A 27,224-nucleotide genomic window follows, 5' to 3' on the forward strand; every position below is an offset into this window, starting at 1 on the left:
AGAAGGGTGAGCTCAACAATATGGCACCTTATTTTTAAGTTATGCACACTTGTTCAAGACATTCCCAGCTCAAACACAAACTCATTTAAAAATACAGCTGGCACAGTATTTGGAGAGGCTGAACTTGCAATATTAAACAATGAAACACCACCATATCTATTCTCCACAGTCCTTGCACCACTCAGCTCAGTAGTGTCACAATGTAGTGCTGATACTATATCATAAAATGATGTCACCTGTGTAATTTAGGAGCCAGAGGAATCTTACAATGACTTTTGTAGCACCAGAGAAATGTATGAGAAGGCAAAAGTTTGTTTCAGTGTTGATGACTGACCTGTAGCTCACATTTGCTCCTACGCAGTGTAGATAGTATTTTTCAGTTTATATTTTATTCATATAGTTCCATGTTTTGTGGTTATTACTGTTTTTGAAAATATACAGTCCCACATAAATAATAAAATAAAGTAAATGGATTCTACCATAAATAAAGTTCTGTCATAAGTAATGTTCTACCAAGCATTGACAGAAGAATCAATTAACATCATAAATAATGTGCTTGCCTCAAACAAACTGACAAGTCTTTCTTCTGAACCTACGGGCTTTCTCTAGTTCATCTCAGTTTTTGAGATTTTTGGTTAAATGAGCGTCTGTAACATTTCCAATTGTTCACAAGACATTTGAAAAAAACTGAAGAAGCAGTCTTCACAAGACCACAGTACTGGGTAAAGATAGTGAAATTCCCTGTTATCATTTAGTGTTAATTTCATATTTCCATTTGATTCATTTCCTCAAAGTGAGTACAAATAAAGGCAACAGTTCATTGTCATTAGAACTGATACTCATGTTTACTGACCAGCAGCTGACTCACTCACAATGAGAACGATTCGACAATGGGATCACTGTGTCCTACCCATGCTCTGTTTGATCACAGCTGACCAAGCAGGCAATAGAATGTTCTGAGTGCTCAAGCAGCCCGTTCTCTGGTTGACACAGACTTACTCTCCATGTAAACACATAGCCTATGAGATCTTGCATGTGGCATGTTGTTCAATTCTTCACCCATTCATGATTATGTTGCTGTCAGATCAATGCAATGTTTCATGTGGTTCTCAACTTAAAATTAAGATATGTAATTTGAGTTCTAACTGGTCATAGTGAAGTTGGTTCTTTTGTACAGTGGACTCTTGATTATCTGGCTCATGATTACCCAGCCTTCATACTATTCAGCCTGAGGACTATCCAACCTACTTAATTAATATCATAAAAATACTTCTCCATAATACAACAAGGGTTCTGGCTTTCAAAGTTCTGGAAGGATGTCAAGAATCTACATGTTCTAAAGCAGAGGATTTTCCTGTTCTCATTAATGACCCATTTTATTCAGAGAACAGTGACCAGACACTGGAGTAATTTGTTAAAAATTGTATTAATCAAAACAGAAATGCAGATTTTTCTATGTCCTCACAGCAATGTGCCAATGAATCTCAGCACTTTTGAAGCAAAAAGTAGTTTCTGATGGTTTTGGCAAATGAGGAAATTGTCAACCATAGATGTTTTGTATATTGTCCTAGCCAAGGATCATTGTTCTGTGTATATAGTAAATTATTTGGTTGTACATCTCAGTTTTCAGCATCTGGTTTCAGTGAATGTAGCAATGCTGGAATATGAATAGATGAACAAGAAAATTCTCCCTCTCACAGAGACATCTTACAAAAGTGAAAAACAGGGGAAACAAGATGAAAAGAACTGACAAATGGTTGCTCACTCATTGTGAACATGAAGTTACAAATTAAAGAGAAAAAAAGAGTTGTTTCTGTAGTTCTGAAGCTAGCTTCTAGGGATCTAGCATTTTGTGAAGATAAAGAGGTGTTTTGCTCTGTGAAAAATGAAAATTTCGTGCTGTGTCTGGAATTAATTGCAGAGTATGATTCTTTTTTGTCTGATGATATAACTACATTTGCTGACACTGGAAAAGGATTCACTTCATGCTTGTCACCAGCAACTTATGAAGATTTAATATGTCTTATGGGGAGGTCAGTGACCCAAAAAATATGTAATGAACTTATTTCTTCTAAATATTTCTCAGCCATAGTAGATTCTACATCAGATATATCCCATAATGTCCAGTTAATTATAATAATTAGATACGTAAAAGAAGATAGTCTCTCAGTTCAAAAATTCCTATGTTTATGGAGAGAAGCATTCTGAATTCTTTAGAACTACATGCAGCCAACATGTCTAGCACATATTCAGGATTGCAAGCAAGACTCAAGTACCAAAACACTCTGATTGTCTTCACTTCATGTTGGGATCACTCACTAAATGTAGTTGACCCATGAGCTGCACAGCTTCAGTATGGTTTTTTGAGTTAATTCAGGGTTTATAAAACTTCTTTGCGGATTTTACAGGCAGATGGTACATCTTGTAAACATATTTTTAATCCAGAAGTATGACACTGAAGTCACTGTCTACAACATTATGCTGTACATGTGAGGATGTTTGTAAGAGTCTGAACACAGGATGGAAATATTTGTTTTTTTCCCTTAAGAACAATATCAGAAAATAAGAGTGTTAAAGTTAGAAGTGGAGCTGACGGTCTTCTTAGAAAGTTAATAAGTATTGAGATAGGTTTCATGATATTGATGAGGGAATGTATTCTGCTATAGTTTAGCAAAACAATGATGAAACTGCAAGCTGTTGTAGACAGGTCTAGTTATCACTTTTGTGCAATGCACATGAATTCAGCTGAAAAGAAGCTTATGGAGATCAGGAATTTGGAATAAGTTCCATGTCCTACAGATGCTGAGAATCAAAGAAAGAAATGCCATATTAAATGCAAGAGATTCTTTGATGATTCATCTGACTCAGAAGATGAACACAAATGTCCTGAAGAAGAAACAGGATTAGATAATTTTGAAATCTGGAAAAGAATGAAAATGTCATATTGGGAAATTATACAAGTTCTTCAGGATGAAGCACAGAAGGGAGTTAATATTTACAAAGGACATAACTTAAGAATCTCATCTCTCTCTAATATCACCAAACTAGAAACAGTTCAAATTTATGATGCTGCAGAAAAACTTAGAGCCATCTGTAGTTCTGACATAGAGAAGAATGTACACATTTTAAAAGCTATCTACTGTCTATGAAAAAAAAAAAAAAAATATACAGTGGCAACTTGTTCTGTCTTCCATTTCACTGTAGAATGTGTGTTTTTTTTAAAAAAAACTAGTGATGTCTGTCTAAATGACTACACAGCACTCAAAGCTTACAGTTGAACTCCAGCAACAAAATGTTCAGTTGAAAGGTCCTTTTTTGTTTTAAAATGGATTAAGAACTGCCTATGGACATCCGAAAATCAAAAATGATTGGTCAATCTTGGAGTACTAGCCATAGAGTCAGGCATGGCAGTCACTCTGGATTTTCAGGAAGTGAATGGATTCTCAAGTACAAAAGTAAGAAGGAAATAATTTCTGTAAGTTCTGTATTTTGGAAAAGGTCAGTTAAACGGGATTGTACCATTATTTGGGACTGGCCAAGTGTCACATTTAAATGATGTAATTTTGGTATAGTGTACTAAACTATAATGATTTTCTTTGCATCTTTACTATATATTGTGTCCAGGTTTGATGTTTCTGTGGTAAATTTTCAGTCAAAGGAGCTATTGACGTGTAGTAGTTATTTTATTATTTTTGAATATTTAACTTCCATATATGCTTTGTGTTATATGTTACTTAAATACTTCAGTAACATTTATAACTGGAGTTAATGACTGTGCAGTTTTGTTGTTGGTAGTCTGCAAATGAATAGTAATGCTGAAGTTTAGGAATCTGAGGGGTAACGTATGCCCCGGGGCGTTGCAAACAGCAGTTCTGATGTGATCCTTCAACTCAGGAATGGTGGCACAATGTGTTCGGAACACTTCCTGCTTCAGGTAGCCCCAAAGGAAAAAGGCTGCACATGAAAGTTCAGGTGAGCGAGGCAGCCAGGAAATGTCACCAAAATGGGAAATTACTCTACCGGGAAATGTCTGTCACAAGAAATCCATGCAAATTCTGGCTGTATACAAGGTCGCTCCATCTTGTTGAAACCATAATTGTTCCACATCCACATCAACCATACCTAATTGGGGAAGAACAAAGTCTTGCAGCATCTTTAGGTAGCGTTCACTGGTGACAGTTAGAGCCACACTGCTGTCATTCTCAAAGAAGTAAGGGCCAATAATCCCAAAGGAAGCAACTCCACACCACATTGTGACATGAGAACTGTGCAAGGGTTTGATGTGCAGTTCATGCGGGTTGACACCACTCCAATAACGCATATTCTGTATATTCACTGAACCACATAACTCGAAATGAGCTTCATATAACATCAGTATGGTGTGTAACATTTGTGGATTTTGGTGAAGGAGATCATGCATGGTTAAGCAGAATGTTTCGTGCGAAACCCAATCATGAGGCCTAATTTCCTGAACAATCTGCAGCTTATATGGGTGAAAATGGAGATCTTTGTACAATATTCTCCTGAATGAGCAATTGGACATATGCACAGTTTGCGCATGATGACAAGCAGATATTTTTGGGCTATGCAATGGTGCAGCACGAATATTTTCCATGGCTTCTGCTGTCTGCACAGTTCTGTCACTTCTTTCCGGTTTGCCATTGCAAATAGAACCTGTTGTTTGAAGTGCACGTACCCACGTCACAATGGTCCGTCCACCTGGAACTTCCCCATGAAATCCCAAGTTGAAATGTTGCTGAAATAGATGCTGGGTAGCAACAATAGAGTCGTTATTCTTGAAATAACTTTCAACAGAAAAAGCATGATGCTGTGCATTCCACTGCTCCATATCACTGTCACACTCGAAATGGCAGCTCATTAGTACACGAATGCGGCATGAGCTGGCACGCAATCCTGCAGTACGTCATTGTACTGTTGTTGTTGTTGTGGTCTTCAGTCCTAAGACTGGTTTGATGCAGCTCTCCATGCTACTCTACCCTGTGCCAGCTGCTTCATCTCCCAGTAACTACTGCAACGTACATCCTTCTGAATCTGCTTAGTGTATTCATCTCTTGGTCTCCTTCTACGATTTTTACCGTCCACACTGCCCTCCAGTACTAAATTAGTGATCCCTTGATGTCTCAGAACATGTCCTACCAACCGATTCCTTCTTCTAGTCAAGTTGTGCCACAAACTCCTCTTCTCCCCAATTCTATTCAATACCTCCTCATTAGTTATGTGATCTACCCATCTATTCTTCAGCATTCTTCTGTAGCACCACATTTCGATTGTACTACGCAAATCAAATTATGCTATGAATGCTGCCGCACCCTCTATGTCATACCACATAGATTTTAAGTACTGTATGTAGCTTATGTCTGTCTGAATGCTTATCAAAGTTTTGTGTGAAAATCTGAAGGAAATCAGTGAAGAACATTTTGAGATTTACTTTAACAACCTTCCCCCAATTTTATATATATATATATATATATATATATAAAAACAAAGATGAGGTGACTTACCGAACAAAAGCGCTGGCAGGTCGATAGACACACAAACAAACACAAACATACACACAAAATTCAAGCTTTCGCAACAAACTGTTGCCTCATCAGGAAAGAGGGAAGGAGAGGGGAAGACGAAAGGAAGTGGGTTTTAAAGGAGAGGGTAAGGAGTCATTCCAATCCCGGGAGCGGAAAGACTTACCTTAGGGGGAAAAAAGGACAGGTATACACTCGCACACACGCACATATCCATCCACACATACAGACACAAGCAGACATATTTAAATATGTCTGCTTGTGTCTGTATGTGTGGATGGATATGTGCGTGTGTGCGAGTGTATACCTGTCCTTTTTTCCCCCTAAGGTAAGTCTTTCCGCTCCCGGGATTGGAATGACTCCTTACCCTCTCCTTTAAAACCCACTTCCTTTCGTCTTCCCCTCTCCTTCCCTCTTTCCTGATGAGGCAACAGTTTGTTGCGAAAGCTTGAATTTTGTGTGTATGTTTGTGTTTGTTTGTGTGTCTATCGACCTGCCAGCGCTTTTGTTCGGTAAGTCACCTCATCTTTGTTTTTATATATAATTTTTCCCACGTGGAATGTTTCCTTCCATTATATTGATATATATATATATATATATATATATATATATACAAAGATGATGTGACTTACCATTTTACTGGTAAAAACAGAAAGAGAAAATAAAGAGAAAATAAGATGACAGGAAAGTTTTCGAAATGCAACAGCGACAATAACAAACGTAATTGTTGGGTTCAAATTAATGATATGGTTATAATAGAGGGAAACATTCCACGTGGAATGTTTCCCATATATATATATATATATATATATATATATATATATATATATATATATATATATATATATATATATTACAAGTATGGAGCATATGCCAATCTGTAAGTTAATTAGAGTAGCATGTAAAAATTTGAAGTAAATATGTCAAGAATTTTTCAACCTTTCCCATTTACGTAGTGCATATATAGGCCTACTTGCGTATTATAAATATTTAAAAATGTGTAGTCCATGTGTGTCTGAAAGTTTATTAGAATATTGTGTAAAAATTTGAAGTAAATCAGTTAACACACACACAAAGGAGGGTAAGGAGTCATTCCAATCCCGGGAGCGGAAAGACTTACCTTAGGGGGAAAAAAGGACAGGTATACACTCGCACACACACACATATCCATCCGCACATATACAGACACAAGCAGGTATATATATATATATATATATATATAAACAAAGATGAGGTGACTTACCGAACAAAAGCGCTGGCAGGTCGATAGACACACAAACAAACACAAACATACACACAAAATTCAAGCTTTCGCAACAAACTGTTGCCTCATCAGGAAAGAGGGAAGGAGAGGGGAAGACGAAAGGAAGTGGGTTTTAAGGGAGAGGGTAAGGAGTCATTCCAATCCCGGGAGCGGAAAGACTTACCTTAGGGGGAAAAAAGGACAGGTATACACTCGCACACACGCACATATCCATCCACACATACAGACACAAGCAGACATATTTGGTCTTTAAATATGTCTGCTTGTGTCTGTATGTGTGGATGGATATGTGCGTGTGTGCGAGTGTATACCTGTCCTTTTTTCCCCCTAAGGTAAGTCTTTCCCCTCCCGGGATTGGAATGACTCCTTACCCTCTCCCTTAAAACCCACTTCCTTTCGTCTTCCCCTCTCCTTCCCTCTTTCCTGATGAGGCAACAGTTTGTTGCGAAAGCTTGAATTTTGTGTGTATGTTTGTGTTTGTTTGTGTGTCTATCGACCTGCCAGCGCTTTTGTTCGGTAAGTCACCTCATCTTTGTTTTTATATATAATTTTTCCCACGTGGAATGTTTCCTTCCATTATATATATATATATATATATATATATATATATATATAGTCTGTTTCTTTGAAGTAAATGTTAACACACACACACACACACACACACACACACACACACATATATATATATATATATATATATATATATATATATATATATATATATATATATATATATGTGTGTGTGTGTGTGTGTGTGTGTGTGTGTGTGTGTGTGTGTGTGTGTGTGTGTGTTAACTGATTTACTTCAAAGAAACAGACACTATATATAAAAACAAAGATGATGTGACTTACCAAATGAAAGTGCTGGCAGGTCGACAGACACACAAACAAACACAAACATACACACAAAATTCAAGCTTTCGCAACAAACTGTTGCCTCACCAGGAAAGAGGGAAGGAGTTTGTGTTTGTTTGTGTGTCTGTCGACCTGCCAGCACTTTCATTTGGTAAGTCACATCATCTTTGTTTTTAGATATATATTTCCTACGTGGAATGTTTCCCTCTATATATATATATATATATATAATGGAAGGAAACATTCCACGTGGGAAAAAATATATATAAAAACAAAGATGAGGTGACTTACCGAACAAAAGCGCTGGCAGGTCGATAGACACACAAACAAACACAAACACACACACAAAATTCAAGCTTTCGCAACAAACTGTTGCCTCATCAGGAAAGAGGGAAGGAGAGGGAAAGACGAAAGGATGTGGGTTTTAAGGGAGAGGGTAAGGAGTCATTCCAATCCCGGGAGCGGAAAGACTTACCTTAGGGGGAAAAAAGGACAGGTATACACTCGCACACACGCACATATCCATCCACACATACAGACACAAGCAGACATATTTAAAGACCGATAATATGTCTGCTTGTGTCTGTATGTGTGGATGGATATGTGCGTGTGTGCGAGTGTATACCTGTCCTTTTTTCCCCCTAAGGTAAGTCTTTCCGCTCCCGGGATTGGAATGACTCCTTACCCTCTCCCTTAAAACCCACATCCTTTCGTCTTTCCCTCTCCTTCCCTCTTTCCTGATGAGGCAACAGTTTGTTGCGAAAGCTTGAATTTTGTGTGTGTGTTTGTGTTTGTTTGTGTGTCTATCGACCTGCCAGCGCTTTTGTTCGGTAAGTCACCTCATCTCTCTCTCTCTCTCTCTCTCCTTCCCTCTTTCCTGATGAAGCAACCGTTTGTTGCGAAAGCTTGAATTTTGTGTGTATGTATGTGTTCGTTTGTGTTTCTATTGACCTGCCAGCGCTTTCGTATGGTAAGTCACATCATCTTTGTTTTTAAATATATTTTTCCCGTGTGGAATGTTTCCCTCTATTATATATACATATGCAGCCTATGTCCACAGGAACATTTATCTATGTGTAAATTTCTGAAGCAAATTGCTCAAGAACTTTTTGAGAGTTTTGGTAACCACATTGAAGTATGATTTGTCTCAATCTAGTAATAACAATACAGATTTATCTACAACATAGATTCAAAATATATGTAGTCTACTTCTGTCTGAACATTTATTTGAGTATTGTGTAAAAATCTGAAGAAAATCAGTCAAGAACATCTAGAGATTTTTGCTAGCAAAATTAAACTACAAATTGTCTTTATGTAGTGGTATAGGTGAAATACTAGCACATTAAATGTTTAAAGAATTTCTCTCTCTCTCTCTCTCTCTCTCTCTCTCTCTCTCTCTGTGTGTGTGTGTGTGTGTGTGTGTGTGTGTGTGTGTGTGTGTGTTTTTCAACATCTACTCCCAGGCATACATCATGTGGTCCTTTTCAGCTGAATCTGGTACTTCCCTGGGCATTCTTCTCCAATTATTAGAGGTCTTTGCATTGAACACACTGACCATCAACAGGGGCTCCCTTTTGACATCTGTTACCACCTCCCCTTTCCCAACAACACCCTGGCCCTTGTGGAGTCTACATATATGATGGGAAGCAAGATTATTCACATACTGATCATCTTGCCAACACCTTTATACAAAGAAAATGTACTGCCCAGCTAATCCAGAATCACATTTACCATGGATATGTCCAAAAGAACAGACACTATTTTGAGCCAGCAGCAACTATGAATTAAGATGCAAAAGAATTACAGACATTGGCTTTTAGTGGGCATTGATTTAAATCAGTGGGAAAGGGTGAAAATTTGTGCTGGACTGGGAATAAAACCCATGTCTCCTGTTTACTTGGCAGAGGCACTGACCACTGCACAGTCCTGATGCAGCAGCCATCCCAACTGCACGGATTACACTAACGCACCTCCCGTCACACCCAAATTCTCAATCTATCCACATACTATGAATGTAGTGCCCCTTGTCCATTATCTTTATTATTTTTTGCATTTCACCAAATTCTATAAGAGTTTGGGCCTGGTGTGCCTCTGCACTGAAGAGATCATCGGCTGTCACGCCCTTCATTGTATATATGTGGTGTCTGTTCTTTTGGACAGCCAATATTTGCAATTCCTTTGCATTTGCTGGATTGAATATATAGCATTTAATAAAAACTTTCATCCCCTAATTCACCCCCTCAGGATTAAATTTCCAGAAATGCTGAAACACGTATTTTTTACGTATGACTGAGGAACCAAATATTAATTTTCGTAGCTCTAGCTTCAAAATAGCCTTAATAGGGACATATTTTCAGAAATTCTTTATTCACTATTTCATCGCTTTCAAAAAATTCCTTCTTAAATGATGCCAACAGTATAAGATCAGCCCTCTCCAAATTTTTGGTTTCTATCCTTAGTGGTTTGGCTGGGCAATAATGAGTCGGCCAGTCAGGACATTACCTTTTATCTCCCAGAATTGTAGAGATATGAATCAGTATAGTTCAGGTAGTCAGTCATTTAACATGAAAAAAAGATCAACTTTCTTTCTTGCTTTTGAAACTTTTTGAAATATCTTTATAGTAAGTTACCTAATAATAATCTTTTATACCGGCACATTGCCTTCAAAATGAACAAAACATGTTGCATGTTCCAAGGTTGTTAAATCCAATGTACTAGTTTCATACGTAAATAATAATTTCTAAAGATTATTTTCATGTAATTCTGAAAAAAAAAAATCCTGCAGTTTCACCAGTTTTTGCAGAAAAATGATGTGGCCTATAATAATTTAATAATGTATATATTAGAAACTATCAATTTACATCACTTGAATCACAGTGTCTAAATGGTCTCTGATTCATATTTTACCTGTCCCATCAGGTAAGTAGTCAGTTGTAATGCTGATATCATCAATGCAGACCCCTGGTGTGGTGTAGAGATAAACAGGCCGATCAATGCCCGCATAATTAAAGAAATCAAATGTATAGCTCTGGTATGTCTTGGTGCCATTTGTACTGTACAACAAAAACAGTTCATAAAATATTTAAACAAATATACTTGGGGTGTTTTGGTTACATTATTATTGTGCATTCATATCAATCTGGCATTTGTGTATAAAATGGCAAAACTTGTAAACAGAAGAAATAATGGTTGAATCAATAAAATCAATAAAATATTGGGGCATGTCACTCAGATCCCTGGATTCACCTTATGAGAGGACAAGGGGAGTACACAGTTTCCCCTAGTCATCATCTCAGGTGAGTTCCTCTCATCCCAGGGTCCAAGTGATCTGCCCCTCCTTTACAGCTTTCCCCATTCTGTCCCGCTATCCTTCCTGAGGATGAACCTAAAAATTCCAAAAGCAAGGAATATTGCTTTTGCTTTTAAATATGCCTGTCAGCAGTTCAGGAATTTTGCCTCCTGAATGTACACTGAGATGACAAAAGTCAGTCTCCTAATATTGTGTTGGGCCTGCTTATGACTGACATAGTGCAGCAACTAGCAGGGGCATGGAAAAGTAATTGGAAGTGCCCTGCAGAAATACTGATCCATGCTGCCTCTGTAGTGGTCCACAATTGTGGAAGTGTTGCCAGTGCAGGATTTTATGCATAAATTAACCTCTTGATTATCTCCCAGAATTGTTCAATGGAATTCATGTCAGGTGATCTGTGTGATCAAATCATTTGCTAGAACTATCTAGAATGTTTATTAAACTAATTGTGAATAACGGTAACCTGGCAACATGGTGCATTGTCGTCCATAAAAATTACATTGTTGTTTTGGAACATAAAGTCTGTGAATGGCTGAAACTTGTCTGCAGGTAATCAAACATAACCAGTTCCAGTCAATCCTTGGTTCAGTTGGACTAGAGGACCCAGTCCATTCCATGTAAACACAGTCCACATCATTATGGAACTACCACCAGCTTGCACATTGTCTTGTTGACACTCTGGGTTCATGGCTTCATGGGGCTGCACCACACTCAAACCCCACCATCAGCCCATAGCAACTGAAATTGGGACTCATCTGACCAGACCATAAGTTTCCAGCCATCTGTGGTCCAACCAGTATGGTCACGAGCCCAGGAGAGGTGCTGCAGGTGATGTCATTCTGTTAGCAAAGGCTCTCACATCAGTTATCTGCTGCAATAGCACAGTAATGCCATATTTCACTGCACTGTCCTAACAGAGATGTTCATCATACATCTCACATTGATTTCTATGATTATTTTATGCAATGTTGCTTGACTGTTAGCACTGACAATGTTATGCAGATGGTGCTGCTCTCAGTTGTTAAGTGATGATCATTGGCCACTGCATTCTCCGTGGTGAAAGGTAATGCCTGAAAGCTGTATTGTTGCAAACTCTTCAGACCGTGGATCTCAGAATATTGAATTCCATAACAATTTCCAAAATGTAAAGTTCCATGCATCTAGCTCCAACTACCATTTCACTTTCATAGTCTGTTAATTCCCATTGTGTGGCCACGATCACATTGGTCATCTTGTCACATGAATCACTCAAGTACAAATTACAGCTTCACCAATGCACTGGCCTTTTATATCTTGTGTACATGATACTTCGACAACCTGTAAAAATTCATATTGCTATCCAATGACTCTTGTCACCTCAATGTAAGTCTGTCTCTTTGGAGTTCTATATATTTCCCTCTCGGGATTTATCTTTTGATGCAAAAGATGTAAAATGACAGATAAGTCACAACAGTTTTTGTCAAAAAATTCAAGATGAAATCAGAAGCAAATTTACACAAAAGCACCTATTCTAATGAGACAATTAATCCAATAATATTTTAAAAAATCAATGTAAAAACAATGTAGTAACTTATCAAACACACATAAAAATAACTCACAAATATTAGGCCTCTCCTTGACTATAATGAAGATGATGATGATCATGATAGTACTGGTAATGAACACAGGTATAAAACAATTATTAAACTCAAATATATGAAGCAGTGGTCTCACACTCTTTAAGGAACCTGAATAAAACACTACAAAACATAATGCATGGAGCATCAAATATTTACTAATTGTAAGATACAAAAGTAGAGAAGTTAATGAGGTTTTATTCATTAAGTCACTCATTCAAAATTATTTTCTGTAGTTTATAACATGAAAGAGGACTTACAGTATTTGCAGTACATCAGATCACATGTTAGTTTGGAAACATTATTCTTAAAAGACTGCCGAGCTTTCAGATGTATTCTTCATTATAAATAAAAATACACGCACACACACACACACACACACACACACACACACACACACACACACACACACACACACATTGGCTAGGATAAGAGATCATGTTGGGTGGGTGGATGAGAGGAGAAAGAAGGCCAGGAGCACAGGAGCAGAAGTGAAGGTTGAAGGGAAGGATGACTGACAGCTGGGAAAGAGAGGCATCAAGCATGTGGAACAGGAATGTGACTCTGTTGATGTTGCTCTGGTGCAAGTAAGGGAAGTTGAATGCAGCACATAATGACATGGGGGAGTGGGCTGGGATGGGAAGTCATAACAGAAAAAGAGTGAGTCTGCAGGAAGGAGGGTGTAACAGCAGAATGAGTGAAGTAAGGTTCATGAGGAAAGAGTTGGATATGGATGTGGGACAAAGGCAAGTGGAGATTGAGGCTGAGAGGATTATAGGCTTGAAGAAAGTGTTGCAGGGATGATTTCCAGATATTCAGAGAATTACACAGAAGGCTACAGGCTGTTGAACAACCACTGAAGTTGAGCACGATGTGCACAGTACCATATTCACCACTGATTGGTCAACTCAACTTTTCGCCACAGTTTGGTGATTGATTTATTTATTGATCGATTGATTTATTGATCCATCTTTAAGCATTTTTCATGCAATTGATGTCGTCATTTTACATACATTATATAATTACAAAATAAGTCATACATTTTTAACATTCTGATTGAGTAAATATGTTTTACACTGCATATGTTTAGTAGTCATTAAACATAAATGTGTCATGCAGAATGACAAAAGTAGATACTGTGTGTGTAACACAATACACATGCTAAGAAAAACATTTTAACAAATATAAATGAGACAGGCTTTATACATGTTAACCATTGGGGAAAATGCATTATGTAAATAAACCACAACAGCATGGTACAATAACATTTTCAGAGGAACTTATGTAATAGGGTGGTCATGTCATACAGCAGTTAACTATTGAGTAAAAATACATTATGTAAATAAAGCACAACCGCATGATACAATAACATTTTCAGAAGTGCTCATGTAATATGGTGGTAATGTCATATAGCAGTTTTAATAGATTAGATCATTTTTATTACATACTTCAAATTCTTCTATTGTATAGAATGCTTTTTGTCCAAGCCACCTTTTTGTAATATTTTTGAAGACATTCAGTGATACACTGTGTGGTGTAGGTGGTAGCACGTTAAATAATTGTATCCCTGGGTATGTGTAACTGTTTTTTTTTTTTTTTTTTTTTTTTTTTTTTTTTTTTTTTTTTTTTTTTTTTTTTGCCTAGTAACTGGGATGTCCATCATCTGCCTTTGGCATGTGTCGTGGCTATGTACAGACTCGTGCAGTTTATAGCTTTCTTGGTTTGCCTTTATGTGCACTAAGCAACTGAGAATAAACAGTGATGTAAGTGTCAGTATTTTTAACTCTTTGAAATAGTCTCTACATGATACATGGTTTCTCACGCCAGCAATACACCTAATGGCCTTTTTCTGCCAAAGAAAAATTCTTTTTGCCCCAGAGGCATTGCCCCATAAGAGCACTGCATATGTGAGGTGACTATGAGAAAAGGCGTAATAGGAATTTAGCAGTAGCTTCTCCGTCACACAAGTCCGAACGTAGTTAGCAGATAGGTGACTTGGGATAACTTTTTGCATACATAATTGGTGTGAGTTTCCCAGGTTAATTTTGGGTCCAGATGAATGCCAAGAAGCTTAACTGAGGAACTACAGTTGTCATTGTTACATAGGTTGAAAAATGTTTACTGTGAGTGGGCTGTTGGTTGTTGGTCATGCACACATAAAATGCTGTTACAAGTTGAAGCAAAGCTTGCATTTGACATAAGCACTTCCACAGATGATCCTGCCTCTGGTACATATCAATAGGATATGCTGGGTGGACACACAGGCAGTTATCTCACCTTTCACAGGAATATTACGCATGTGGCAAAGAGTTAGAAGTAGATATGGAATAAGGATGAATTAGACCATCTTGTAGATTAGGTGGGTGGCAGAATACTACTTTGGGAAGGGCGAGAAGGATTGGGGGTAGGATGTTCCTCATTTGCGAGCACCGTGATAAATAGTAGGAGACATACTCTAGGAAACTTAGTTGTGGAAGATATTGCATGACAAAATGTGTTTGAGACTAGTAGGTGAATTATCACCCATGCTATTTGGATTCTCACCACCAACACAAGTTCTTCTGAAGAGAACATTTGGGAACTCTTCCTCAGTGTAAAGAGCATTAATGAACAACCACTGATGTATTGAGAAAAAGGAACAAATAACTGCATGCAAAACATGTCAGAATTTGAGAATCACAGAATTTGGTTTCTTGCTTTCTACAGCTACATGACTACTCTGCAATACGTAATTAAGTGCCTGGCAAACGGTTTGTCTAACTACCTTCTAGCTACACCTCTACTGTTCCACTCTCACAATGCACACTGGAAGAAAAAACTTTTAAATCTTTCTGTGCAAGCTCTGATTTCTCTTATTTTGTTATGATGATCATTTCTCCCTATGTAAGTGGGCTCCAATAAAATATTTTCACACTCCAAGGAGAAAGCCTGTGTTTGAAATTTCATGATAAGATCCTGCCGAAGTAAAAAACACCCTTGTTTTAATGATTGCCATCTCAGTTCATGTGTCAAATCCATGGCACTCTCTACCTTATTTTCTAATAATACAAAACAAGTTGCCATTCTTTGAATTTTATCAGTATCCTACATCAATGTTATCTGATGTGGCTCCCACACTGCACAGCAATATTCTAGAAGAGGGTGGACAAGCACAGTGTATGCAGTCTCTAACATTTTCTAAGCATTCTGCCAAAAAAATCAAAGTCTTTGATTTGCTTTCCCTACAGTATTATCTATGTGATTGCTCCAGCTTAAGTTATTTGTAATTGTAATCCCTAAGTATTTAGTTGAGTTTACAGCCTTTTGTGGGATTTATCATCTAACCAAAATGTAGTGGTTCCTTTTACTACTCATGTGGATGACTTCACACTTTTCATTATTTAGACTCAATTGCCACTTTTTGCACCATACAGATATCTTCTCTAAATCATTTTTCAATTTATTTTGATCATCTGACGATTTTATGAGACAGTAAATGACAGTGTCATCTGCAAACAATCCAAGAGGCCTGCTCAGATTGTCTCCTAAATCATTTACGTATATCAGGAACAGCAGAGGGCCTGCAACACTTCCTTGGGGATGCCAGATATTACTTATGTTTAGATCAGTGATTTTCAATCAGTTGTTATGAACTGTAAGCTTTCTGACAGGAAACCAAGAATCCAGTCACACAACGCAGATGATACACCATAGGCGTGCAATTTGATTAGAAGTCACTTGTGATGAATGCTGTCAAAAGTGTTCTGGAAATCTAAAAGTATGGACTCAATTTGACATCCTCTGTTGACAGCACTACTGGAAATCGATGTTAGTGATTGGGATCTGTAATACAGCAGATTACTCTTATTTCCTTTCTTGGGTGTTGGTGTGACTTGTACAACTTTCCATTCTTTGGGTATGGATCTTTCTACCAGTGAGTGGTTGTATGTGATTGATAAGTAAGGAGCTATAGTATCAGCATACTCTGAAAGAAACCATACTGGTATATAATGTGGACTGGATACCTTGTCTTCTTAAGTGTTTTAAGCTGCTTACCTACACCAAGGATAAGTACTTCTTAAGTTACTCATGTTGGCAGTTATTCTTGATTCTAATTCTGGAATATTTATTTCATCTTCTTCTGTGAAGGAATTTTGGAAAACCATGTTTAACAACTCTACTTTAATGGCACTCTCATCAATAACATCACCATTGCTATCACACAGTGAAGGTAGTAATTGAATCTTGCCACTGGTGTACTTTTCATACAACCAAAATCTCTCTGGGTTTTCCCGCAGATTTCAAGACAGAGTTTCATTGTGGAAACTATTAACAGCATCTTGCAATGAAGTTTCTGCTAAATTTCAAGCTTCAGTAAAACTTCACTAATCTTGAGGATTTTGTGTTTTAAATTTGGTAAGCTTTATTTTTGTGTTGCTTTTGCAACAGTATTCTGACCTGTTTTGTGTGCCATGGGGGATCAGTACCATCTCTTATTACTGTATTTGGTACAGAACCTCTCAATTGCCACCAATACTATTTCTCTGAATTTGAACCACATCTGGTCTATGCTTACACAATCAGATTGGTAGGAGTGTAGAGCATCTCTTAGGCAGGTAGCAAGAAAATTTTTTTATCTGCTTTCTTAATAGATGTATTTTGTGCTTTTTTTTTGGTGGGTTTGGTTGTTATGGTATCCAGTTTAGCTACAAGAACTTTGTACCCAATACTTGTCATAATGCTCCCTATTTGGTCAGAATTATTTGTTGCTAAGAGGTAAAGTATGTTTTTGCAATCATTTACACCTAAGGTTGACTACTGAACTAACTGTTCAAAATAATTTTCTAGGAAGGCATTCAGTTCGATTTAAGATGATGTTTTTTACCTACCACTGAATTTAAATTTGTATTTTAACCACATATCAAGGGTTGATTGAAGTCACTGTCAACTATAGTTGTAGGAATGGGGTACCTATTGGAAATGAGACTCAAGTTTTTTTTAACTACTCAGAAACTGTGTCATCTGTGTCAGAGGGTCAAAAAAGGAACCAATTATTAGTTTATTCTGGTTGTCAAGTATAACCTCTACCCATAATAACCCACAGGAACCACCTACTTCAAATTTCAATACAAGTTAAGCTACTTTTAACAGCAGTAAACACTCCACCACCAACAGTATTTAATCCTTTCTGAATGCAGTTAGACCCTTTGTAAAAATTTTGGCTGAAATTGTTTCCAGCTTTAGCCAGCTTTCCATACCCATAAAACTTTAGATTCAGTGCTTTCTATTAGCACTTTGAGCTCTGGTTCTTATACAGGAGAGCTACGACAGTTTACAACTGCAATACTGATTGTTACTATGTCTACCCTCATCCTGCGATTCTGAAACTGAAGCCCTTTCTTCACTTTCCCAAGACCCTCTAATCTACACCCCCCCCCCCCCCCCCCCCGACACACACAGCCCCCACTACCTGTGGAGCCACTGCCTGCGTGTAGTGGGTCCCTGATGTAATAAGTGGAATATGAAAACCCATCACACTATGGTGCAAGTCAAGGAATCTGCCATCTACAAAGTTGCAGAACCATTTGAGTCTCTGATTCAGACATTCCATTCCACTCTGTACTGAAGGACCACAGTCAGTTCAGTCAATAATGCTACAGATGCTGAGTTCTACTTTCATCTTGCAATCGAGATTGGCAGTTTTTACTACTTCAGTTAGCAGCCCAAAACCAAAGAGAATTTGTTGTGATACAACGTGAAACACATCATTAGTACCAACATGAGGCATCACCTGCAGTTGGCTGTACCCTGTGCTCTTCATGGCATCTGGAAGCACCCATTCCACATCTGGAATGACTCCTCCTGGTATGCACACAGAGAGCACATTGGATTCCATCCTCTCCTTTGCAGCCATATCCGTAATGGGCCCCATTAAATGCCTAATGTTGGAGTTTTCAGTAATCTCGCCCTCTGTGAATGGCCAGACCTTTTGGGCTAAGAGGCGTCCTGTGTGACAGAGTGAGCAACTTCATTTGGCTGCATGTAGTGTAATCAATGCAGTAATAATGGTGTACGTCTACATCTACATCCATATTTTGCAAACCTCCGCAAAGTGCAGTACAGCTTTACAGCAGAGGTGGCTACAGCAGAATGGTATTGCTGTCATACAGTGGGTGAATGTCTTTGGCTTTTCCATGGTGTGGTGGGTTCTGACATTGTCTCCATAGATATTGCTCCTGCCAGCAGAAGAGACTGAGTTTCTGAGATACTGGGTGTGAAGATTTTGCCTAAACCTGATGGCCTGCACATTCTATGAAATTGTATTCTATAAAGAATATGTGGGATGCTTCTTAAGAGATGTGCTTTGTAGATGATATTACCACATCTGACCCTTAAGAAACTGCATATCAGATTGGTGTAGCACTGGAACAAAGTGACCAAAAATGTGGAGTAGCCTATAGGAAAGCATCACAAGCGGATGTGGACCATGAATTACTGTACATGATGGAAGCATTCAATACTAATCTCTTGTCATATGTTAGGTAATAATATTTTCTGTCATTTCAGGTTTTTGTTGTCCTGTATCCATCTCTGGTGGAAATATCCTGCTTCATTAAGTAATTTAAAAATGTTCTGTAGGCATATATTTGGTTTTTAAGCTGTTATTTTATTTGTCAACACACATTTTGAAGCACTGCTTCATCATCAGGCCTTTGTCTGACTACTGAAGGGCTTTCACTGTAGTGTCAACCATAGATGAACCTGTACACATGGAAGGTTGTAATGAATTTTAATTGAAGAAATACACAAAATAATAATAGAAGGAAGAAAACATAAATATTTTAGATATCCTTTAGCAGCTATTATCAATGAACTGAAGAGTATCTACAGATACAGAAACCAATAAAATTTTTAGCGAAGGAGATACTAAGACAGATACAAAAATGGATTTCAGGTGGTTCCAAGTTTCTTCCCTAATGGCTGCTGGAAATTTGCTTGAGACTGTTGTGCTAAAATAAATAATCTTAAACTGGAATTTTATTTTTGTACAGAAATTGTCTTCATTTTTCATACACTTACTAGCTGTTCATGGCCACGTGTTGCTATGGCTTAGTATGGTTAAATCTAAAAGAAAGAAAAGAGAAAACACACATTTGTAATATGAATAGGAACTGGATATACAACCTAATCTCCTTCTCCCTCTTGTCTCTGTCCATCTCCTCTTTTCCACTTTCTGTGTTCATTTCCATCCAACCCTCTGTCCATCTACTATTCCCCATTCTCTCTGACACCAATCATTGTTTTGGAGATTTAAGATTTTAACAAATGAACAATTACATATTTATTTATGTAGATTCATGGGTTCATTTGTTTAAAATATTAATTCTCTCTAAGATTCTCACTGATAGCTTTGAAATTTTGACACAACATTGCATTCAAATAAGCATATGTTTTTATATGGTGGTGCCATACAGTGTGTGTGTGTGTGTGTGTGTGTGTGTGTGTGTGTGTGTGTTTTGTTCTTTTAAATATTTAACTCTTTGTAACAGATAATCAGCAGCTGTTTCAAATAGCTAATGAAGCAGCAGTTTTTTCTCTTTTTCCCCAGTAACAATGTTACATTCATTTATACTACTTTATGTGTAAGCATAAACAGAATACAGCAGTTTTGTTCTAGCTGACTGTTAATACACCATAATAAATAGCTTGTTACAGATAAGTCTCTGTGATAATGTAGCCTATTTGCTCAGAGTTATGCTTTATACTTTCAGAATTGTTACTGGTAGGTTCAAACAACATGCACATGTTATGGAGATGCTTCAAGAACTCAAATTGAAATCACTGGAGGGAAGACAACTGAGAAAATTTAGAGAACTAGCATTTGAAGTTGACTGAAGAACAATCTTACTACCGTTAACATAAAGTCTGTGTAAGGACAAATTAGGATAAGATTCAAGAAGTGAGGACTCATATGGAGACATATAAACTGTCATATTTCCCTCACTCTATCTGCAAATGGTGCAGGAAAGGAAATGAATAGTAGTGGTATGGGGTACCATTTGCTATACAGTGGCTTGTGAAGTATGTGTGTAGATGCAGAAAATTCTTGAAAATTCACATTTGTGATGAAATATACAGAACAGAAGGAATCATTTAATGTGTGTAGTTGCCATTTAAATATAAATTAAATGTGATTTTTGACTGAAGATAATGTTCTATTTATTTTTACAGGCTTCTGTACTTACGTCTCCAGTGTTGTAAATGAGCCTTGTGGAATAGTTACATTATTAAGCAAATTGCTCACTGCAACTGTAACTAGATTGTTTCCTCCATAGATAATGACAGATGTGACTTCAGATTGGAATGGTAGATGGCCAATATCATGTTCCATCACCTTGTTGCCATTCACCCACTACATGAAAAGAGAAAAATACAAATATATACTCTGACAATTACTTAATAACTGCAAGTAAAATTTATTTCCTAGAATATATTGTACGAATGGCAGCAGATAATTCAGAGGGTGTGGAGTTAAATGGAAATATTAAGATATTAGGGTATGCAGATGATCTAAACATCATTAGCAATAGCAAAGAATCTGTAACAGCAAATGCGAATGCGTTAATCAAGGCTAGTGAAGATGTAGGTCTAAGAATAAGTGAAGACAAAACTAAATACCTGGTTACTAGTAGAATGCCAACAGCAGTAGATCAGGAAATGTTAAGAGTTGGAGACCTGCAGTTTGAAAAAGTGAACACATTTAAGTATCTAGGAGTGGACATCGCTTCGAGAAATGAGATTGAATCCGAACTGAAGAAGAGATTTCGAGCAGGAAATGCGTGCTACTTCTCACTGAATAGATTACTTTCATCACGGATATTGTCTAGGAATTTAAAGATTAGAATATACAAAACTATTATTCTACTAGTTATGCTGTATGGGTGTGAGACTTGGTCTCTCACTGTGCAAAATGAAAAGCCGTTTCGAGTATTTGAAAACAAAATTTTGAGGAAAATTTTCAGAGCAAAAAGGGATGACATTAGCAGAGAGTGGCGAAAGCTGCATAATGAAGCGGTTCATGAACTCTATTCAAGCCCTGACATAATCAGTATTATTAGATCACGTAGGCTGCGATGGGTGGGTCACGTAGCTCGAATGGACGAGGACAGGGCAGCACGCAGAGTACTGGTAGGGCACCTACAAGGAAAACGTCCTGTGGGGAGACCGAGGCATAGATGGGAGGACAATGTGAAGGCTGATTTGAGGAACCTAGGTATTGAAGGTGAATGGAAGGAAATAGCCCGAGACAGGGACAGATGGCGAAAATATGTTGCTGCGGTAATGGACTCTCGAGTCGGGTATGACCAGTGAGTAAGTAAGTAAGTAAGTAAAATTTATTTGAAAATTTATATATTTCAGCTTTTAAATACAATGGTGGATTAGTTTAAGCACTTAGGATGTGTCACTTACTCAAATAACAATTTCTTAGCAGTCCTAGAACATAACCAATCAATATTTAATTATAGTGACAGTTTCTTCTCAGACTTTATATGGTATCATCACATGTAAGAAAAGCTGAGCTTATGAAAAATTATATCACAAGTACTGTGCACTATTAAGAGGTTATTGTTTCATTTGGATTGAATATGTGAATAAAATCATAACACATGGATCATATGTAGATTTTAGCAACTTCCTTAATGTTGAACATGTACTAGACTTTTAAAGATTTTGATTTTATTGAGAAATATAATTTATGTGTCTAATAATATCACTAGCTAATCATTGGACTTAAGATATATCTAGATGTATGTCCTGATATTCATAATTAGAGAAATATCAGTGATTCATGATATTATACAAGGCATAGTAGTAATGTTTGCACTAAATACACCATGTTAAAATTGTGATATGTGGCATTGTGATGTGCATATGAGATACACTAGAAAACTGGATAGGGGTGGGAGTTACTGTGTGTGATGTACCTCTGCCACTGGCACAGACAACATTATTGCATGGTGTGATCCTGTTACACTGTAGTGTGATATGCAGAGTGTTTTTCCATACTATGGACTGAGAAATTCTACATGGTGTTCAGAAATCTATTCTACTGCAGGACAAGTGCCTGCTGGATGTCGGTTATCGTCAATTATGCCAATGTCTGAATTTTAATCCACTGGTCCAGTGCATACCCAACACATTCATTTATGGTGAACTGGTCTCTCTATATGCATGGTGTCCTCATTTTGCAGGCACTCACCTAGCAGGCCAGCCACATGTGACTAGGTATTATCACTGATTAGATGGAACCCAGATCTAGATGTAGTTTTCTGTGGTGCTGAAACAGATCTAAAGCTGTGCATCTACTCTGCTATTATAGTCATGTGTTTTGAAACTGTGCTGTTAGCTTTCCACCTTTTGATCTAGATCTATATTACATCCTTACTCTTCAAACTACTGTGTAACACATAGCAAAGAGTACATCTGATTTCACCATGTATTAAGGTTTCTTGCCTATTCATTTATGTATGGAGAATAAAACGAATGCCTGCTGAAGTGCCTCTGTGTGCTGTAATTAGCCTATCTTATCACTGCTGTCCCTGTAGGAGTCATGCCACATGTAAGAGGCAGTGGTATATTCCTTGATTTCTCATTTAATACTGGTTTTTGAAACATTGTTGGTAGGCTTTTGTGGCATGGTTGACATCTGTCTACATCTATACTCTTCAAACAACTGTGAAGGGCATGCAGAGGGTATGTCCCATTATACCAATTATTAGTACTTCTCCCCTTTCCATTCACATGCTGTAAGTAATCTAATCTCCTCCTCACAATCCCTAAGTGAGCAATACATAGAAAGTTGCAGTATGTTCCTGGAGTCATCATTTAAGCCAGTTCCTGAATCTTTATAAGTAGTCTTTCTGGGTGTAGTTTAAGTCTATCTTCAAGAGTCTGCCAACTCAGTTTCTTCAGTATTTCTGTTACACTCTCCCATGGGTAAAAAAAACTACAACCATTCATGCTGCTGTTATCTGTAAATGTTCAACATCCCCTGTTAGTCCTATTTGATATAGGTCTCACACACTTGAAAAAAATAGCACTCTCCCACACCCAGGTATTAGCGTGAGTTTACAGATTCCAATTATGACTCAATGATATTATATTTATAGAACATTATGTTTTCATTTTGGTAAGTGCACAGTTTTACATTTCTGGACATTTAAAGCAAGTTGACAATATTTGCACTACTCAAAAATCTTATCAAGATCTGAATTAATATTTAAGCAGCTTCTTTCAGACACTATTTCATTACAGATAACTGCATCATATACAAGAACTCTGAGATTTCTATTAACGTTGTCCGCAAGGCCATTAATATACAAGATGGACTGGAAGGGTCCCAGTACACTTCCCTGAGGCACACGTGGAGTCACTTCTACATCTGACAATGACTCTCCATCCAAAATGACATGATACAGCCTCCCTACCAAAAAATCCTCAATCCAGTCACTAATTACACTTGATACCCCATATGATGGTACTTTTGACAATAAGCGTATATATGGTACTGAGTCAAATGCTTACCAGAAATCAGACAATACTGCATCTATCTGACTGCCTTGATCCAAAGCTTTCAGTATGTCACATGTGTATATGTGAGTTCTTCTTTTAAATGGACATGACTTGTGCTTTCTTCCAACTATTGGACACTGTTTTTGTTCAAGGGATCTGCGATAGACTGTACTTAAAAGATAAGGCTAATTCAGCTACAAATTCACTGTGTAATCTGACAGGAATTTCATTGTATCTTGGAGCTTTGTTCAATTTTAATGATTTCATCTGTTTCCCAACACAACTGACACTAATACTTACACTGAGGTGACCAATTCATGGCATACCTGCTAGCCTCGTGTCAGACCTCCTTTTGCCCACCATAGTGCAGCAAATCAACATAGCACGGACTCAACAAGTCGCTGGAAGCCCCTGCACAAATACTGAGCCGTGCTGCCCCTATAGCCATCCATAGGCCATAACTGTGAAAGTGTTGCTGGTGTAGGATGTTGTGAACGAACTGATCTCTCTATTACATCCCATTAATGTTTGATGGAATTCATGTTGGGTGATCTGGGTAGCTAAATTGTTTGCTGAATTCCAGAATGAGATTTTCACTCTGCAGAAGAGTGTGCACTGATATGAAACTTCCTGGCAGATTAAAACTGTGTGTCGGACCGAGATTTGAACTCGGGACCTTTGCCTTTTGTGGGCAAGTACTCTATCAACTGAGCTACCCAAGCACCACTCATGACCCGTCTTCACACCACTTGCCTGCGAAAGGCAAAGGTCCCGAGTTCAAGTCTCAGTCCAGCACACAGTTTTAATCTGCCAGGAAGTTTCATGTTTGCTGAATTGACCAGTATGTTCCTCAAACCATGACGAACAATTCTGGGCCAGTGACATGACATCATAGTTTGTGAACATGAAGTCCATGAATGGCTGCAAATGGTCTCCAAGTATCTGAACATAACAATTTCCAATCAATGATTGGAATCCAGTCCATTACATGGAAACACACACCACACCATTGTGGACCCACCACCAGCTTGTATAGTGCCATGTTGACAACTTGGTTCCATGGCTAGATGGAGTCTGCATCACACTCAAACCCTGCCATCAGCTCTTACCAACTGAAATCGGGACTCATCTGACCAGCCATTGTTTTCCAGTCATCTAGGGTCCAAGCAATATTGTCACAACCCCTTCAAAGGTGCTGTAGGTGATGTTATGCTGTTAGGAAAGGCATGCATGCGGGTCATCTGCTACCATACCCATTAATGCCACATTTCACTGCACTGTCCATACAGATACATTCATTTGTGTCCCACATTGATTTCTGCAGTTATTTTATGCAGTGTTGCTTATCTGTTAGCACTGACGACTGTACACAAATGCTGCTGCTCTTAGTCATTAAGTGAAGGCTGTCGGCCACTGCATTGTCCATTTTGAGAAGTAATGCCTTAAATTTGGTATTCTCGGTACACTCTTGACACTGTGGATCTCAGAATGCTGAATTCCCTAAAGATTTCCAAAATGGAATGTCTCCTGTGTCTAGCTCCAACTACCATTCCATATTCTAAGTCTGTTAATTCCCACTGAGTGGCGATAATCACATTGGAAACCTTTTCACGTGAGTCACATGAGTAAAAATGACAGCTCCACAAATACACTGCCCTTTTATACCTTGTGTACATGTTATTACTGCCTTCTGTATATGTGCATATCAATATCCTATGACTTTTGCCATCTCACTATATTTCATCACCTTTTAAGTGGTACATGTATTAAACTGGAACAATTCTCCTGGTGTTTGTTTGTAAAGGAACATTTGCAAATGGAGTTAAGCATTTCAGGTTTTGCTTTGCTACTCTCAGTTTCAGTTCTTGTCTCATTCGTGAGTGACTGGACACTAACTTTGGTGCCACTAACAGCCTTTACATGTGAATAGAATTTCTTTGGGTTTGGTGAAAAATCGTTTGACAGAACTGCTACAGTAGTAATTGAAGGCTTCATGCATTGCTCTCTCAACAGCCAGATGCATTTCTTTTAGTTTCTCTCTATGTATAGCCGTATTCTTAGTTTTACACTTATTGTGCAGTAGTCTCTGTTTCTTTAGAAATTTCTTTACGGTGACTGTGTACCATGGAGAGCTGCCCCCCCCCCCCCCCCCCCTTCAAATTGCTAACTTTGTTACTGGGGATATATGTGTCTAGTGCATGGTCAACTATTCTTTTAAACTTGAGCCGTAGTTCCTCTACATGCTCCTGTTCAGTGCTGAAAGTTTCAAGATCCTTGAAGAGTGTTGCAGTTTAGGTTTTTCAGCAATTTCATGACGCTGCCCCAAGTGTCAAACATACTTGTGACCATTTGTACTGCCTTTCTTTGTATAAAATCCTTGAATCACTCATAAGTAGGGCAGACAGTGATAACTTATTACTGAAGACAGAAGGAAAATAATTCAGAGATCCAAATTAAGTCAGTTATCTTTTTAATCAGCATTATGTTGAGATAGTAGACAAATCCATAAATCCTAGCAAATGTATAGGAAAGAAAGCCCAAATATCATCCCCTGTCTGACTGGATGTCTTTTCATGTTCCCAGCAAATTAAACACAAATAACAATAATATTGCGTAATCTGAGTGACTAGATAATATATTTAGTATGATAATTAAACGGGGTTGATGTGATCACTGACGTTTCTTGAGAATTCAGCTATGGAAGAATGAATATTCCCTGAACACCTAAAAAGAAGTAAGGTAGTGCCTGTATATAAAGGTGGAGATGGGGAAGCTCTCAAGAATAAGCGAACATGTTTTAGGAAGTGAAAATGATGACAATAGCAATGGACAACTTTGTATTTCTGCATTCTTAATGTTCTGTAGATCCCATCAAGAAGAAGAACATTCAAGTATGTGGAGTGAATCAAAGTGTACATTGATAAAATTGCAGAAACTTCATCTGTGTGCTGTATTAACAGTAAACTGTCACTACACTGCTTCATGTTAATCACACTTGTGCTGGCTAAATTTAATCTGGTAAGTTAGAAAGGAAGCTGAGAAAAGCTGCTGGAATCTCAGTTGTACTAAAAAGTTACTATAGTCCA

The 27,224-nt window shown here is 37.8% G+C and overlaps 1 protein-coding gene across 2 annotated transcripts in view; it reads right to left on the reverse strand.

The window, feature by feature from the left end:
* LOC124614017 (beta-glucuronidase-like) overlaps positions 1–27,224 on the reverse strand; it is a 120,129-nt gene that overhangs the window by 48,067 nt on the left and 44,838 nt on the right. For both annotated transcript variants that reach the window (XM_047142841.1, XM_047142833.1), the window contains exons 4-5: positions 20,811–20,977; positions 10,567–10,712 (exon numbers count right to left, since the gene is read on the reverse strand). In XM_047142841.1, the coding sequence (XP_046998797.1) occupies positions 10,567–10,712; positions 20,811–20,977 (313 nt within the window). The remainder of the gene's footprint in view (positions 1–10,566; positions 10,713–20,810; positions 20,978–27,224) is intronic.

Source organism: Schistocerca americana, chromosome 1, assembly GCF_021461395.2.
Source record: "Schistocerca americana isolate TAMUIC-IGC-003095 chromosome 1, iqSchAmer2.1, whole genome shotgun sequence".
Classification (NCBI taxonomy): Eukaryota; Metazoa; Arthropoda; class Insecta; order Orthoptera; family Acrididae; genus Schistocerca; species Schistocerca americana.